Consider the following 17,791-nt stretch of genomic DNA (forward strand, 5'->3'; position numbering starts at 1 on the left):
TATGGTGAATCGGGGAGACCTCCCCGGACGCCGCGCTTTGGGGGGCCCCGCTCTAAGATAAAATCCCCAAAAGGCAGGCGGGGAGGTGAGGCAGGAGGTGGGCAGGTGAGCAGGGCGAGGAGGTGAACAGGGAGGCGAGTGGCAGGTGGGGGTGGGCGAGGAGGAGCCCCCCTGCTAGAGCTTCCCCCTCTCCCCAGTGCCTCTTGCCTGCTGGCGGGCCCCACCAATCAGCACCTCCCCGTGCCTCTCAGCCCCTACCGCCTGTGGCAGATCAGATCTTTCGCTGTGTCAGGAGGCGCTGGGGGGGGGAGAGGAGAGGAGCGAGGGCGCAGCGTGCTTGGGGGAGGGGGCAGAACTGGGCAGGAAGAGGCGGGGCGGGGGCAGAGTGGGGGTGGGAAGAAGCAGGGTGGAGTTTGTGGGAAGGGGTGGAGTGGGGGTGTGGGCTGGGCGGAACCAGGGGGAGCACCCCCCAGCAGATTAGAAATTCAGCGCCTTTGTCCTGGGCCACACACCACCCTAGGGATGGCCCTGCTTGTAACAGTACATCCTGGGGCAGTGTCTCTAACAATGATTTGGGAGTGGCAAGAGAGATCAGTCAAGGCATTATTATCCTCTTCCTGTCTCATAATCCCCCTTTCTGTGGATTTGTCAGGTGAAGCCCGGGTCAAGTGATCAGCCCCTTGATTGCGTTTACCTGAATGGTACAGTACTGAGGAATTGCACTGATGCAGACGATCAGGCCGTCTGTGAATATGAAGGTGTTAATGCCCTGGGCTGGATGGCATTAACAGTGTAGTTAACACCTGGTGGTTGGTGCGTGATGTGAAAGTGCAGCCATACAAATAATGATGCCACCTTTCTCATACCCATATGCATGCTAGGGCCTCCTGCGCTCCTGCCAAGTATTTACGTTCAGCTGAGGAGAGCGCTCAGGAGGTGAATGCCACTGGTTGATCCACCCCCAATGGATCTGGGAGAGCACAGCACCAAGAGCTACAGCTGAGGCATCATATGTGACAACAGCAGGGGCTCGTAAGGCACAGTGTGCCAGTGCAGAAGCTGATCTAATATGTCGTTTGAGCTGGCACACTGCCTGTGAACACACTGGAGTCCAGTTTCAGACCACATTGCTGCGTAACAGGGTCCATAAGCATGCAGTAAGAGCATAATCTTGCACAAAATAAAGATAATAGTTATCCCAAGAAATGATAGAAATTCCGACTTGTACGTCCACATTTTGGACTGCAATGATGTGTTTCTACGTCCCGACAGATGATGACCCACAAAATCCAGTTGATCCCAATGAATAACACACTTCTCCATGTTCAGGATCAGATGATGGTCCTTAAATCAGGGAAGTACTACATGTAGGGAAGCATCATGGTCAGAATGAGATGATCCAGGATGTCATCTTCATAGATGACCACCCCAGGAATGTCTGCTAACACCGAAGCCTGATGTTCTGGAAACACCTAGGGGTCGAAGATAACCAAAAGACATCCTTTTAAATTGAAAAAAGTCCATATGGGTGAGAAAAGCTTTGAGGTTCCATGAGTAAGAGGCAAACATTATTTGGAGATATCCCTAGTGTAGATCCAATTTAGTGAGCACAGTTGAACTATGATCAGTAAAGGATAGCAGTCAGGTATGACTACCTTGTTCACTTGGCAGTGGTCCACACATAAGTAGTCTCCCTTCCTTCTTTTTTTGCTACAAAAAGGTTTAACAACCACAGCGAAAAGTCAGTCACTTCTATAATGTCCTCCTTGAGCAAGCGAGAAATCTCTGGCTAAGACAGGCTTTAACACCCAGAGAGGTCTGGCAGAATGGCTGTATAATTGGGGTGGCCAGTAGATCTACTCATGGACGATGCTCATACCTATGGCAACATCCAAGTCCAGAAGAGATCTTGGGGAGTACATCTCTTCAGTCATTCTCCACAAGGCAGATTTCTGTGTTTTTTTAGTCTAATACTTTAAAGCCCAGTGCCCAGAACAGATCCAGCCCGAGAAAGTTGGCCGTAAAATGGGAACGCTCCCACTTCTTGCTGACAATACGTCATGGGGAGATCCACTATCCTCTGCAAAGTGATTTTCACATTGCCATATCCATATAGTGAGGACTGTACTGGCTGCAAGTTGAAATATGCAAAATATCTATGATATATGGTATAGTTTATGAGTGAGACTCATGCTCCAGTGCTCATGCTCAGCAGTATATCCACATCCACTAAATGGCAGAGGTAGCTTTTAAAACTGTCCCGGTTCCATGATCCCCTAAGGGATGGAATCTTCCTCCCTCCCCGGTCATCCATATATGTGATGGCTGGGGCAGAACAACAACCAAAATGGTTAAGTTTTCCACATTGTCGACCCATTTGTCCCTGAGCTGGACACTCCCAGTTACCCAGTTACTTGAACCCCTGTCAATATGCTGTACTAGGATGGCTACAGTGGTGGATGCCCCCGAAGAAGAACCTGGAGGGATGTGGGTCTGGGAAACAGAATAAGCCTCTTGAATTGCAAGTTCAAATTGATAGCCAGTCTCTACCGCCCTGTGAAGTGTCAGGGAATCTGTTTCCATAAGGAGGTGCTCCCGCAAGTGTAGGTATGAAATCCGCTCCATAAACCCATGTTCCTATTCTTGGCTCCACTTCCTGGTTTCTTAAAGGAGCCACACCTCATAAACAGCCATTCCCAAATACTACAGAAGGGACTTAATAGAGGCGAGAAGCCAAACTGGGGAGCAGTGAAAAAATCTGGGGCAGATTGCTATTGGAGAGAAAAAAGAGGGAACATGGGATGAGTTGGGGGGGGAAAGAGGATGAATAGAAATTAAAAAAAAGTGAAAATAAAAAGGAAAGGGAAAAAGGTGTATTGAATACAGAGAGAGCAGGTTTCAAAGAAAAGTAGATGGAAACATTAATTGAAAATTGTAGAAAATTTAGACTGAGGAAAAACAAAGGCATGAAAAAATGTGAACATAAAAGTTAAGGAATGTTAGAAGAAAAAAAAACATTAGGGACCTAGCATTGTTCATTTATGTATATATGTATTTATTTATTTATTTTAAAAGGCTGTTTTAATCATTAATTTAGATTTATGATAGTTTGGCTCTTTCCTGTTTAAAAAGCAGGAAAGGGGTGAAAATCCCTTGTCCAACCCCAGCCTGTTTGGGTGCTTGCTATGGAGTATGGGCACACCAACTGTGACTGGTTTTATACCTCCCCAAAAGTAATGTTTTCTGCCCTGAAGTGCTTACTAATTTAAATAATTATGACAACATTAGGGAAGACCAAACAGGCAGGAGATGGGTACGATGTGAACAAGAGTCACAAATTCAAAATCCTAAGCTATTTTAGGGGTACTGCATACTTTTTTGGGGGGGTGGGGGTGGGGGGATAATATCTTTGGTTCCTACCTGTATTAAAGAGTGTTTTTCTGTTCACGAGCATTACTGAACCTTTCTGTGGGATAATTTTCTGTTTGAATACTGAACCTATGGCATCTTCAATCCTTACTAATTTGCCTATTGGTTTAAAGTTTATGCATCATTTTATTAGACTCTTTAATTTTTGTCTGAAGTCCCTGCCTACGCACTGTATACTTTAACCCACAATCTCCCATCCTCCTTCAACAAGAACCCCCTTTCCTCATCCTCCCTGCAAACACCAATGCTGGCTATTTTGTGACTTCTCTGTACCCTGCCTATCCTTGCAAATCATAATGTTCATCTACTTTGTCATTTATCTCCCAGATCCTAAATTCAAATTGATCACCTACCAAAAACAGATGCTTCTTGGTACTGTGTACAAATAATAGAGCAGATTTTAATGTTTGTAGGTTTCAATTTGATTTCATCTGTGGCTATACCACTTTTAACCTACATATCTCATTATGAATGGTAAACCAAGGGATATTTAATGTGCAATTATTATTTTGTTGATGGAAAGTGAATTAGAAGTTGAAAGCAATGAAGAAAAACCAGTATTTTAATTGTAAAATTTCAGGAGTGCTTTGCTCATAGTCATACCTTATTTTCATTTTTTTTTTTAAACTAAAAAGTAACCTGCCCACATTCGCTGCATCAGTTGCGAAAACAACTGAGACTCTTGGAAGCAAGGGGGAAATTCAGCATACCCCACCACAGGTGCACAAGTTCCCAAATACCATAGAAATGGTAGGTTCCCACTGCAAACGTGGGCTGGGACACAGAACATGTAGAACCGCACTGCCCTGCCTGCCATAGAAGAGAGGAGAGTGTTTGCATGTGGTTCGTGGAGTGGCAGGAGTGCTAGTAGAACAGCAAAACGTGTATTCGCTGGGTTAGTACTGGGTGCTCAGAAGGCTGGATCTGCCACTTATAGCTAATGGACTGTTGTAGCAGCGGAAATGATCGAGCTACCTCCACCCCACCTACAGTTAAGATACAGAGTTCCATCAAACCCAAGTCCTCAGGCTTCACTTATGGACATGATTTTTCCTGCTTATATCAGCCTTACTATCAGGACAGTTATTTTAGTGTGATTCAGTGATATGCTGTCTTCACCACTATCATTTTCCTTCCAGCTTTTAGGTCTCCCAGAGACAGAATCTAAATTACTGTTCCTCAAGTATGTGTCAAAGTGGATCCCACTGTAAATATGCATGCACCTCGTGCATGCAAGATCAGATTCTTTTAAATAGCAGTGTCTGTTGGGGCCATGCATGCATCCAGAGCGGTCATGACCCTTCCTTAGTTCCCTCTTATGCTTTTGACAAGAGGACAAAACCTAGCGAGCATCCAACCACTATTTTTCTTAGAGACTTTAAAATGTTAAAAAGAAAGTTTCATCTTCACGTTCCCATTGAATTGGACGTTCAAAAGAGAAAAGAAAAAGAAAAAGTACCTGTGTTTCCCCTGTACAGTGGGGTGAAGTGCTATACTTTTGGCAAACTAAACTTTCAGGGTTCGGACCCTGGCTGTCCTGTGACACACTGATTCCCATCTAGGATGAACACATATGATGTTTCTTTTGCCCAGGGGAGAGCTGCACCCTGGATAGGTCCTCTGTGTTCAAGTTCTTCTCCTTCAGGACCTGCAAATAATCCCAGATCTCTTGGCTTGAGGCATATCTGCTAGAGAAGTCCATGCAAGTCTGTTCATACCCAAAGGTGACAGTCACTAACAGAGCAAGGCTGGAAAGCCAGCATCAGCCAGCACTCCCTTGACCACACATCATACCTGCAGATCAGGATCTGTGTCCACACAGTGATGTTCAGTGTGATGCTCAGTCATTGAGCTGAACAGAGCCCAAATATAGCTCCAAATATGAAGGGAAGTCCTAGAAGGATGTAACAAAACAACACTTCTCAAAGAACAGATCGTCCAAGTCCTCAATCAGATCAAGAATGGCACAGAGAATGAGAGACCCAGTGCTAATCTTGGTGCTGTCTTCCTGGAGGTATCCACAATGGAGTCTAGCAAGAGCCCAAGATACATCTGGGAGGAATCTGGATCATTTCTGGAGACATTTTTCCTGTGTCTCCTGGAACTGGCCCTGGAACCATATCACCCTACAGCACCACCATTTGAAGAGGGAGAAATACTCCTCCTCACTGTCACCTGTGTACTTTTCTCTCCAGCATGAAGCAGAGATCCCTCTCCTCTACCTTTAAAAATTGACCCCAAGAAAGTTATTAGGGAGCTCTTATTCAGCCCTCCATCCCAGATGGGGAATATGAGTGGCACTGGGCCAGCCCCAACCAAGCCAATACCCATATGACACACGACCTTAGTCAAATTGGCCTTACAGGGGGACTGTCATCTCACCTGTCCAGAAGCAGATCCCCTTTCATGCTTCCAGAAAAAGGAGATCCCATGCCCTGGTGGCATCATTAGCCAGGCTGTTTACACTTGAACTGAACGTGATCCACCAGGAGCAAGAAAAGGCAAAGGGACTACAGCAACCTTCATCTCCCCCAAAAAGAGTCATCCTCATCAACAGACGAAGTAGTGACACCAGCTGCCACACTGGCAATTGATAACTTCAAAACTTTTCAGGACCTCTGGTCTCATATTGTGGAATCCATGGATGCTGATACTACATTTATACCAGAGAAGGCTCATAAACTCTTTTTGATATTTTGAGTGCCCCACCAGTCAGAATTTCCCTCCCCATTGAGAAGATCCTGGAACCCATCAAAGGATAGTGAGAAGCCCCAATCACTCTTCCTCCCATTTATAAATGAGTGGAGAAGAGATATCAGGTGCGCCTCCAAAGGGCTTTGAATGCTTCTGCACCCATCCAAACCCAGGGTCCCTGGTTGTTGAGCAGCTCAGGAAAAAGCAAAGTCCACAAAAGGTGCACTTAAGAACAAAGATTAAAAAAAGTTGGACCTTTCTGGATGCAAGTCATATTCATCAACCTCAGTGCAACTTTGGGTGGCCATCTACCTGTGACCTAAGAACCTCTCAATGCCAACTGCTAAGGGAGTTACAAGAATGTCCTGATCCTAATATATACATTCTGCTTCAGCAAAGAATATTGAGTGAGGTCTTATATGAAAGCCAGGGTATCACTGGTCATTAATATTGTTGTAAAATGTATGTATAGGTACTGTACAAAGTGTTATGTATGTACACTAAAAATATGTTCCTAAAGTCTGTATCAAGGCAGAGTTGACAAACAGGTTTCTGCCCAACAAAAGGTGTTTATTCACCTGTCTCTTGGTCCATGTGTAAATTAAGCATGTAAGCCAACCCAGTGGAAGCACTATTTGAAGTCAATGGTGGGATGTGAAATCAAAAGGGAAGCAGCTCACCAGAGAATAAGTTATAGGGGGAGGGAGTGTTATCCTAACTCTGCAGTACAGGCAGCGGCAATCCTCCCTGATTGAACTAACCTCGTTATCCCTAGCCTGATTCTTGCTTGCATATTTATACCTGCTTCTGGAAATTTCCCCTACATGCATCTGAAGAAGTGGGTATTCACCCACGAAAGTTTATGCTCCAATACGTCTGTTAATCTATAAGGTGCCACAGGACTTTTTGCCGCTTTTACAGATCCAGACTAACATGGCTACCCCTCTGATACAGTACAGACAGTGAACTTTGGGGAAGGTAATGAGAAGGCAAGGAAAGGAAAACACCCATTAATCCTTTACCTAGGAAGTAATTGGGTAGTGCGATTACATTCATGAAAACAGGATCTCAAGCAGGCTTCGTTGAAATGCTGCCAAGGATATTTGGGGTGAGATACACTTTAGGATGGAAGTTAGCCTGTTAAGTCTCTAGAAATTGATTTTTTAAAAAATATGTAATCCTTTTGGTTTCTGTTATACTTTCTCACTATCTCTTGAATCTTGAACCTTTGATACTAAACTTCTTGTTTTCACTATAAATCTATCTCAGTGCTGAGGTATTATACAAGCAGTTGATTCTGAGTTGAATCATTGAAGCTGGTGTGTACATTGTTCCCTTGGGGACTGCACACCTGGTATTACTGTGAGCATTTAGCCCATGAAAGCTTATGCTCAAATAAATTTGTTAGTCTTAAGGTGCCACAGCTACTCCTCGTTCTTTTTGCTGATACAGACTAACACAGCTACCACTGTGAAACCTGTGAGCATTCAGTGGATAAGGGGCTGGACACTTCAGGGGAACACTTCACAGGGCTTGGTGATTGTGGTGCACCTATTCTTAACCTGCAAGGCAAAGTAAGGGCTTGTATAGCCCAGAGGAGATTGTTTGGATGGCTAATAGGCTGGTGGTGTCAGGAAGCTGGCACTGAGTTAAGCTAAAGTCAGTCTTCCTCTCAGTGGAGGCAGGGGGGTTACAAAGTGATTCACAGTCCTGGCTACCCAGAGAACCTTCAAATTACTGTGTTCTCTTTGTCAAGTACAATTTTCTCACTTGGGAGGTGGTCACGCCTTTCCTAGCTAAAATCCTGCAGGAGTACAGGGATGAGTTGAAATAAACAATCAGAGGGTCAGAAGGTCAAGGGAAAGGTCAGGTTGGCCACAGATACATCTGGTACAGCCACAAGGTCAATGACCATAGTTGTCACAATGAGGCAGACTTTATGGTTCTAGATGTCTGGCATACCATGCAAGACAGAGGACGTTATAGAGGACCTGCCCTTTGAGGAAATGGAGCTCTTCAGCCAGAGTACAGACAGAGCGCTCCATTCCCTCAAGGACTTGCACCACCGTACGGTCCTTGGCAATTTACACACTGGCCCCTTATAGGAAACATGCAAGTACCAGCCCCAGCAGAGGCGCAGAGGACATTTATCCAACTCCTGGGACTGTCAGCCAGAGTACCAACACAGAAAGAATGTACATGATGCTGCTTGCCACACTTCACCTGTGACCACTCAAGCGCTGGTTCAGGTTGCTCTGTTCCCCAGTGAAACACCAAATGAGCAAAAAGGTCATGGTTCTACTCATACCTCACAGATCTGAAATGGTGGAAGGAAACTGAGAATATGCGTGGCTAGGTACTGTTCTCTGCCCCCTCCCCAACAATGACTTTAGTCACAGACACCTCAGAGATAGGTTGGGGAATCCACTTGGACCATCTACAAATGCAAGGAATAGGGTCCCTGGAAGACATGGCGCTCCACATCCATGTCATGGCTAGCCTGCATGTCCTTCCTTCCTGTTCTTCACAATTCCACAATGCAGGTCTTGATGAACATCATGTCAGCAAAGCACCACAAAAAAAAGCAAGGAGGCACAAGCTCCGGACATGGTGCCACAGATACAAATTAACCCTGATGGCTCTTCACCTCCCAAGAGTCAGCAACAACCTGATAACCCCCCAGAGCAGATATGTTACCACTCACAAGTAATCACTGCAGAGTTCTATCATAGAACTAATCGGGCGGGGGGGGGGGTCCTGTGATAGACCTGTTTGCCCCCAAAGACAACACCAGGTGCCAGAAATTTTGTTGCAGAGAGGATATGAGCTTGGGGCCTTCCCTCTGCAGTGGAATCTAGGTCTCTTCTGTGCTATTGCACCCATTCTCTTGGTCTTCATGCTGATTTTCAAAATTCAAAAGGGACAGCCATTATTGTTCTCATAGCTCTGCACTGGCCAATGCAATTTTGGTTGACAAAAATGCTACAGGTGTTCATTCAACCACCAGTTCAGCTCCCAGACTGACTGGACCAGTTTTCACAGCACCATGGGAAGATTTGCCATCCAGACCCACCTGGATGACAACCAGGATGTTGTCTGGTTAAGTACTGTGGATAGGGATTGCTTTAGACAAGTCCAGGACATCCTGATACAGAACAGGAAGATATCTACCAGAAGGACCTTTTCATCAAAATGGAAGAGGTTCTCAATAGGGGTGACCCACCATGGGCTGGACCATATGCAGGCTTTGGTACCAAAGGCTCCCAACTACTTCCTGCATCCGAAACAGCTTTTGTTTAGCACCATTAAGGTCCAAGCTGCAGCAGTTTCAGCTTGCCATCGATGGATAGTCATGCTTGGTCTTCTCTCACCCAATGGTATCAGAGTTCCTGAAGGGCCTGTTACCTACATTATACTGGTCAGGGAACTTGCTCCTGCCTGGCACCTCAATGTCATCTTCTTGAGACTCATGGATTCCCCTTTCAAAATGCTTTGTACTTCATCTGACTCTGAAGACAGTCTCCCTAGTTGACTTTAGTCAGAAGAGTGAGCAAGCTCCAAATACTTGGGGCTGATCCCCTCCCCACATTGTATTTCATAGGGTTAATGTGATCCTGAAACTTCACCCTAAATTAATTCCTAAGGTGGTCTCAGAATTCCATCTGAATTAATCATTTAACATGCCTCTCTTCTTTGCAGTAAAACTCCTCTTCATTGGGAAAGAAGTAGCAGCACACACTGGGCATTTCCTGAGCCTTTTTTTACTACATCAACAGAACCAAACTGTTCATACTGTCTTTCTGTTTATTTCTGGCTATAACTGGCCATTCCAAAGGCCAGGCCATCTCATTACAAAGAATATCTAAGGTGGATAACATAATGTATCTCACTGTCTTTTCAGTTAGCTGGTGTAGCTCTCCCACCAAATGCCAAGACTCACCCCACCAGAGCCCAAGCAGTATCCTCTGCCTGCTTCAGAAATGTGCCAGTTTCAGAAATCTGCAAGGCAGCAACCTGGAGTAACCCAATGATTTTTATCAAGCACTATGCATTGTACTGAGCTGCCAGAGCAAGTGCCAAGTTTGGGAGAGCAATTCTACAAACCTGTTGGACTGATGCAGTTGATACTCCTAATCTAAGTGTCCAGAAGGGGTACTGTTGCTAGTCACCTACAGTGAAATCCACACTGACAAATACTCAAAGAAAGAAGTTACCTACAATAACTGTGGTTCTTTGAGGTCTTGTTAGTGTGGATCCCATAACCCACCCTCCATCCCCATTTTTGGAGTTCTATGCTTCCCTGGACTTTGAATTGCAAGGGAACTGAGCAGGGGTTAGAGTTGTTCTGCCTTTTATGGGTTTGCATGGGAGGATAAGGAGACTCAGGGAGTGTACATGACCCTGACAGACACCCTTATTCAAAAGATTCCAATCTTGCATACATGTGCTGCTTGTGCACTTACAGTGGGGTCCACACTGACAACTTCATTTTGAAGACCCACAATTACTATAGGGTAAGAAACTACTCTTTATTTTAACTTTTGTCTGAATGGCTTTTCTCATCTGGACACTTCTGTTTCCCAGGACCTATAGCTTCAAATCCTGGGGCATTTTTAAAATTATTACTATGTAGAATATTAGGTGGAAGATTACCGTTAGTAAATTGTACATTTTGCTTGGATTGACAAATCAAAAAGAAAAGTAAAAATAAATGTATTTTGATAGGTGATTCAATGCCACTGTATTCTAACTGGCGACTGAAAGTGATGGAGCATAATCAAGGAGAGCCTCTACCCTTTCCACCTACTGGGGGTTGTTGGTCACCACTGGTGGATTATTTACCTGAAACTTCATCTCCAGGCATGTCTCTTCACAGGTAAATACTAACATTACCTGAAAGGGACAGCATTTCAGTTCATATTAGTTTAAATCAAACTACTGTCTTCATGCATGTGCTGTGTAAAGTAAGAATAGCCTTTCCTTATTTGTTACATTGCCTAGAATTCAAGAAGTTATGATGTCTTAGCTACCTTTTGATTTTGAGGACTAAAGCTTTTCTCATCTGCTGTGTGGCTTATTGTGATTTTTATGTTTTTTCTTTCTTGCCTTTAAGACTTTCATAGTCTTAAAAGGGGATATTAGTTAAGAGTATCTTTAAAACTCCTACAGATCTTCAAAATGTAAACAACAGTTGTATTCTGATCTCTTAACAATTTTTTTCTTTCTTTAGGTGTAACATAGCAGTGATCCTTCTGACTGATTTGATAATTGACCACAGTGTGAAGGTGGAATGGGGAGGCTACCTCCATCTTTTACTTCATGCAATTTTTATAGGTAACTAAACTGTTACTGAAATATCATGGTTTGTTTTTTTTAAATCGAGGAAAACAGCAGCTTGTAATCTTGGCTTTGAAGATTTTAGTAATTAAAAATAACAGCCTTTTTGACATAACTAGTCTTTTTTTTCCAAGGCTGAATGAGATTAATATTTCTTATTCTTTATTTATCAATAAAATCTTCGCAGAAAGTACAGAAAGCGTATCTGGTGTACGAAATATTACTGTCTTCTATGTTGTTGTGACAATCTGACTTTAAAAACTGTCTTCCAATAACATAAAGGAAGAACACTTTTTCAAGTTGAAAAAAAATCCAGTTTTAAAAAAAACATGTCCCAGTCATTTTGGTTTATATAAATACAATACTAATAAGTGTCTTCTTTAAAATTAACACTGTGGATAACATATAAAAGCTAAAACTTACTAAATGCCTGTAAGCAGAACATTTTGGGCTAAATGCAGCCATGATGTAAGCAAGTGCAACTGCATTTACTTCAGTGAAGTTACACATATTTGCACCAGAGCTAAATTTGGTCTGTTGTGTGATAGGAAACAAACTAGTGCATCTCTTTTTCTCCTTTCTCTTGTACTCTTTTGGCCATATTTCCACCTTATTATAGTCCATTGCTGCCCTTCACCCCCGGCCTCTCTTGGGCAGCATACATCTGCCGTGAATTTGTATCCCAACATGATTTGGCTTTTTCTTCTTCTGAGCATGTACAATTAATCAGACAAGTGTGCTGGACCAGAGAATCTTTTCATGTTCCTAATGTTGCTTATTTCTTGAGACAAACATATAGGTAGGAAATACAAGTGGGCATGAAAGTTTGGACCCCTTTACAAAGCACTGTCCATTGGGGCCACTTGTCCTTCTCCTCTTGTATAGAAGGTGCAATTAGCTTGGAATACACTTAATGTCCTCAGTGCTTCTCTTGTTGTTCTTCCCTGTGTTTTCGGCTCCATATATTTCAGTATGGTGAGTCTTTCAAATTGTTTGAATAAAAATGGTGGGTTTTTTTAGTACCTGTGCAATGGCAGGAATCATCCACAATATGGCCTAGTGCAGAGGTGGGCAAACTACAGCTCGCGGGACCGTCCTGCTCAGCCCTTGAGCTCCCAGCTGGGGAGGCTAGCCCCTGGCCCCTCCCGCGCAGCCTCAGCTCGTTGCGCCACCAGTGCCCTGGCCCACCGCTTCTGCCGGGCAATGCGGCAGTGTGGCTGGCTCCGGCTGAGTGGCGGGGCTGCGAGTCCCTGCCGCTGTGAGCGGCATGGTAAGGGAGCGGGGAGGTTGGATAAGGGGCAGAGGGTCCTGGGGGGCAGTCAGGGGACAGGGAGCAGGGGGTGGTTGGATGGGGTGGAGGTTCTGGGGGGTGGGGGCGGTCAGGGGACGGGGGGGTGGATAGGCGTGGGAGTCTGGGGGGGGACGACTTTCAAGGGGGCGGTGAATAGGGATCGGGGCAGTCAGGGGACAGGGAGCAGGGGAGGTTGGCTAGGGAGTAGGATCCTGGGGGGCAGTCAGGGGCGGGAGTGTGGATAGGGGGCGGTGCAGTTAGGAGACAGGGAGCAATGGGATTTGGATAGGCGTGTGAGTCCCGGGGGGCCTGTCAGGGGGCGGGGGTGTGGATAGGGGTCGGGCAGTCAGGGGACAGGGAGTGGGGGGGTTGGATAGGGGGTGGGGTCCCGGGGGGGGCGGTTCAGGGTGTGGGTCCCAGGAGGGGGTGGTTGGGGACAAGGAGCAGGGGGGTTGGATGGGTCGGGGGTTCTGAGGCGGGCAGTCGGGGCAGGAAGTAGGAGGGGGCGGATGGGGGCAGGGGCCAGGCTGTTTGGGGAGGCACAGCCTTCCCTACCCCGCCCTCCATACAGTTTCGGAACCCTGATGTGGCTCTCGGACCCAAAAGTATGCCCACCCCTGGCCTAGTTGGTTTATTATATGAAATAAACATAATATATAAACACCCTCTTGCTCAGTGTGGTAATGTTTTTTTAAAACAGTAAAGCCAGAGAGAGTTTTAATATATTGAAGTTATTATAGAAAAAATAAAAGGGGAGATGGAAGGGAGCATATCCTCTGTTTCTCCAAATAGCCAAAATCTAAATCATTTTCAGTTGTTGTTGGTGAATGTTTCTTTACCAAAAATAGATATCATTTGTAGAGATTGATATAGACCACTAGGACTGTTGCTGATTTTAGTTAACTGCATATTTAATTGATTAACCTTTCTATTTTCCTCTTTAATTTTAGGGTTTGACCACTACCACCCTGAAGTGTATGAGCATTGTAAACGCCTGCTTTTGCATTTGTTGATAGTGATGGGCTCCAACAGTAATGTCCAGTCTGTTGCTTCTGTCCTTCTCAGGAACAGGGAGTTTAATGAACCCAGGGTGCTTACTGTCAAGCAAACTGCACATTTAGATTATACTTTCACAGGTAACCACAGCTACATTGTTCATGTTTCATTAATTAAAACAACACAGAAGGTCACTTTTTGATTGGATTTAAATATTAAAATCTCCATTGTTTGTAATTTATTTCACTTCCAGTTTTGTCCAGTTGGATAAAATTTCTGTCTTCCTTGAATTGTTCATTAACCTAAAATTAGTATAGATGTTAACATTTTGTGTGCAGTCATCAGCAGTAGCAGCACAGCTGAATGTTAATTGCTGGTTTGCTGCTGCTGTGGAAACTGCAGAGGAAACTGTCAGCTGGTCATATAAAATAGCAACTACTTTTTTGTGATTTTTAAAGGAGAAATAGGGAGATATTTCCTCTATACATTATAGCAACTTTCAATTTTGGACATAAGCCATTTGACATTGTATGATTTAATAGAATACCACAAAAATATTACAAGATTTTAGCATGACCTTTTATAGTTGTGCAAAGAATATGAGAAAACATATATCATCTGAAATGATCATATAGTAGGAGAGATCTGTAAATTTCACTGGAAACATTTTTTATGAAACTTCACTTTTGATTGTATCATAGATTTGTGGAAAATATGAACAAGGATTAATTTTGTTGACTCGTGATATTTCATATTATCTTCAGCAGATGGCAGCACCTGCCATGCAATATATTATTTCAGTGTTGTTGTATCTGGGAAGTAGTTTTGTGTTACGTGAAGAAAAAATAGTTTGTAAATTCTTGGGTAAATTTGGTTGTCAAGAATATGAGGACTGGGTAGAGCCAGGCATATTTTGTATAAACTTACCCATAGAACTTTACCAAATGCAATTCAGTTCTGATCTACAAAACCACTCTTGCTCCAGTCCTTGGGCTCTTGAGTAGAGCTGGCCAGAGACACGTTATGTAAGTTGGGTTTGTAGCATGAAAAAACATTCACTAGAGATCAGGATGAGAAGGCCAGCAAACTTTTTTTTAGGTTCTGTCCACATTGAGGATTGAAACAGTATTGTTCAAGAGATTAGCCCCACATGGGGGAGTAAGCAAAATATTATAATAGTGATGTTTTTAACTTAAAATTAGGTGATTAATAAAATATCCTATATCAGCTTTATTTCATGAATCACTGATACTTTTTGAATTTTGCAGTAGAACATTATGTAATTTAAAAACTATATTAAGACTAACTCCTGCAAGCAGATCTAGTAAATGCTGGTTAAATAATTGATTAAAATGGCAAGTTATACAATTTTAATAGATTGCATCTTTTAGATGAGACAAAGGCCCTCATCTGACAAAATACTAAGTGTGGATAGACCTCTTTGTGGAACCCAGTTGGCCTAAATAGCCCCTAAATACAGGGGCTATTCACACAGAGATACTTGCGGGGTCAGATCCTAAATATGTAGTTAAGGGACACAGACACTATAAAAGTAACAGTGACTGGAGAAGTACTATCCATATATGACCCAATTCTCCTTCCATCTGAACAGTGCTCAGCATAAGCTGGGGGACTGATGCGGGGGTTGGCTGCAAAGTTTTCTTTAAGCCACTTTTGCCCCCCCACAGTCCAATCCTGCAGCTGTGCATGCATCAGTCCAGAACACAGCAAAGGCTAATGATCTACCTCGGTGCTAGTGGCCCTCAGCACTCCAACTGCAGACGTCAGCTAGCCAGACACAGACAAACCCTGGCCGTGCCTTCATTTTCCTTGCCTCCATTACCTGTTACAGTACTTGGGAGAATGGTGGTATAGAAGCTATACAGGTTGTATTTTGCAGATGGTATCCATGTGAAGAGGGAGTGTGCCAGTAGCCAGATTAAGCTGATTTTAGGGCAGCTTTATGCATCTAGAGTGGCACAAAACATCTCTAACTTATTGGTGAATCAGCCTTACATATTAGTGTTTAATAATTAAATTCAGTCGTGATCAGATTACATTTCAATCAAAAAGCCAATCTGCATTATCAGGAAACAGCTTGTCCTCTTGACTTCTACTCTACAAGCATGTGTGTGTTGTAATGCTTTCAAGTTCAACTACTGAATCAACTTGTTAAGGATGTGATGCCTACAAGTGCAGGGACTGATGGGTTGTCACTTCACCAGAATACTAATATAAAAATGAATGCTGGAGTCATTACTATGATTGTAGTTATGGATGGGTTATTCCTTATTATTTATTTAGGCCCCAATTATGCAAGGATTTATACATGTGCTTAACCTTAGGCATGCCTGTTGACTTCATTGAGTCTCCTTGCATGCATAAAGTTAGCATATATGTGTTTGCAAGATCAGGGCTTTACTGGTAAAATACTGAAAACTCTTTTGAAACCTGTCTCATAAAATGGGTAATTCATATGACATTGTTTTAAAATTTATATTTTCAGTGTTGGCATTGCAAACAGATGCTATTTTGATGGCCTAGAAGGAGAAGAAAAGGAGCATCCTGTATATTCAGTTTGAAAATATTTTAATTATCCTAATCAAAGTGCATCTTTTGAGAACCAGTGTATCATACTAATACATTTTTTGAAGTCTAATGTGAAAATGCCAAACTATAATATAATCATAGTTGTTTTTCTTTCAGCAGGTGTTAATGATTTTATACCTGATTACCAGCCCTCCCCAATGACAGACTCAGGGCTTAGTTCAAGTTCTACCTCTTCTAGCATCAGTTTAGGAAATACCAGCGCTGCCATTTCTCATCTGCACACCACCATCCTCAATGAAGTTGACATTCCAGTAGAGCAGGATGAAAAAGTGAAAACACTCATGGAATTTATTACCTCAAGGTAATACTTCAATATCAACCATGGTCAAGGTGTATGGAAATATGGCAAAATGGCATATTATTTGGCATGAAGTTGACTATTTTTCTCTTCTGTTTATCAGCAATAAGATCTTAAATTTGATCTTAAATACTCTCTTGTTATGTGCATGTTATTTGTATATATAATAGCCTTCAAACCATTCTACTTTCTCTACATCCTAAGGGCAGTTGATTGGCCATCTCTCCTCCTGAGACTTCAAAAGGCTATTGATCGGTGAATTCCCCACTGATCTGGGGATCCCCTTCCCCAGGGAAAGCTTTTCAGGGTTTCAAACCTTTCCTCTCTTCAGCAACTCCAGTCTCACAACTGCTTCCTTTAAAGACAATTGAATCACATTCTGGGATTTGGTGAGCTGCAGAATATGATACATGCTTAATAGAGTCCCATATCCTTCCCTGCAGAAGATACTTAAAGGTCTGACCAGAGAGGGTCTTGAAGGCTGTTGTGGGGACCTGGGTTTGTATGGATCTTCAAGGTGGCCTGGAGAAAGAGAGGGCTTGTGTGTTGACTGGGGAAGTAGGAATTGGTGGCAAAGTTTAGTTCTAAAACTGGCAACTTTCAAAAGGTTCCTATGTTCATATGATAATTTGTTTAGTGCTTTCAGAGTCATATAAATAGAGCCGAGAGGATACAAAATTTGTATCCGCATCCGATCTGCAATCTGCAAAAATGATCCATGGGTATAAAGCAGATATCCACAGATTTGCAGGGCTGAACATATAAACCTGAAACTCTAAATAGAACTTAGTGGTCAAAAACTTGATTTTTGGTTTGCAGAAACTGTGGAAACTAAAAAAGAGTTTTTACACAGCCCTAGAACTTTACAATAATGTGGTGTTGGGTTGTGGTATTTTTGCAAATGTGTAATGTCAGTTAGAATTACTTGCCATTAGGGTAACTACACATTCCCCCCTCCGTAAATTCCTCCTGCAGTTTCAATTGGATTGAATATGTTGCTTTGTTTTTTGTCTTAATTGCTATATAATATTGCTGCACGTTTTTTAACAGCTGCTGTATTTCATTCCTGAGAAATCTGTTTCAGTATACTGTATGTAATTGATAAAGTCTTCTAGAATTCTTCTAGGTGAAAAGCA

General features: G+C 43.2%; 1 protein-coding gene across 1 annotated transcript in view; it reads left to right on the forward strand.

The window, feature by feature from the left end:
- The window catches only part of FRYL (FRY like transcription coactivator), a 321,897-nt gene that overhangs the window by 208,701 nt on the left and 95,405 nt on the right, over positions 1 to 17,791 (forward strand). The window contains exons 38-41 of the mRNA XM_074951439.1: positions 10,849 to 10,999; positions 11,354 to 11,457; positions 13,702 to 13,887; positions 16,454 to 16,658. Coding sequence (XP_074807540.1) covers positions 10,849 to 10,999; positions 11,354 to 11,457; positions 13,702 to 13,887; positions 16,454 to 16,658 — 646 coding nt within the window. The remainder of the gene's footprint in view (positions 1 to 10,848; positions 11,000 to 11,353; positions 11,458 to 13,701; positions 13,888 to 16,453; positions 16,659 to 17,791) is intronic.

This window comes from Natator depressus, chromosome 4, assembly GCF_965152275.1.
Source record: "Natator depressus isolate rNatDep1 chromosome 4, rNatDep2.hap1, whole genome shotgun sequence".
In the NCBI taxonomy this organism is placed as follows: Eukaryota; Metazoa; Chordata; order Testudines; family Cheloniidae; genus Natator; species Natator depressus.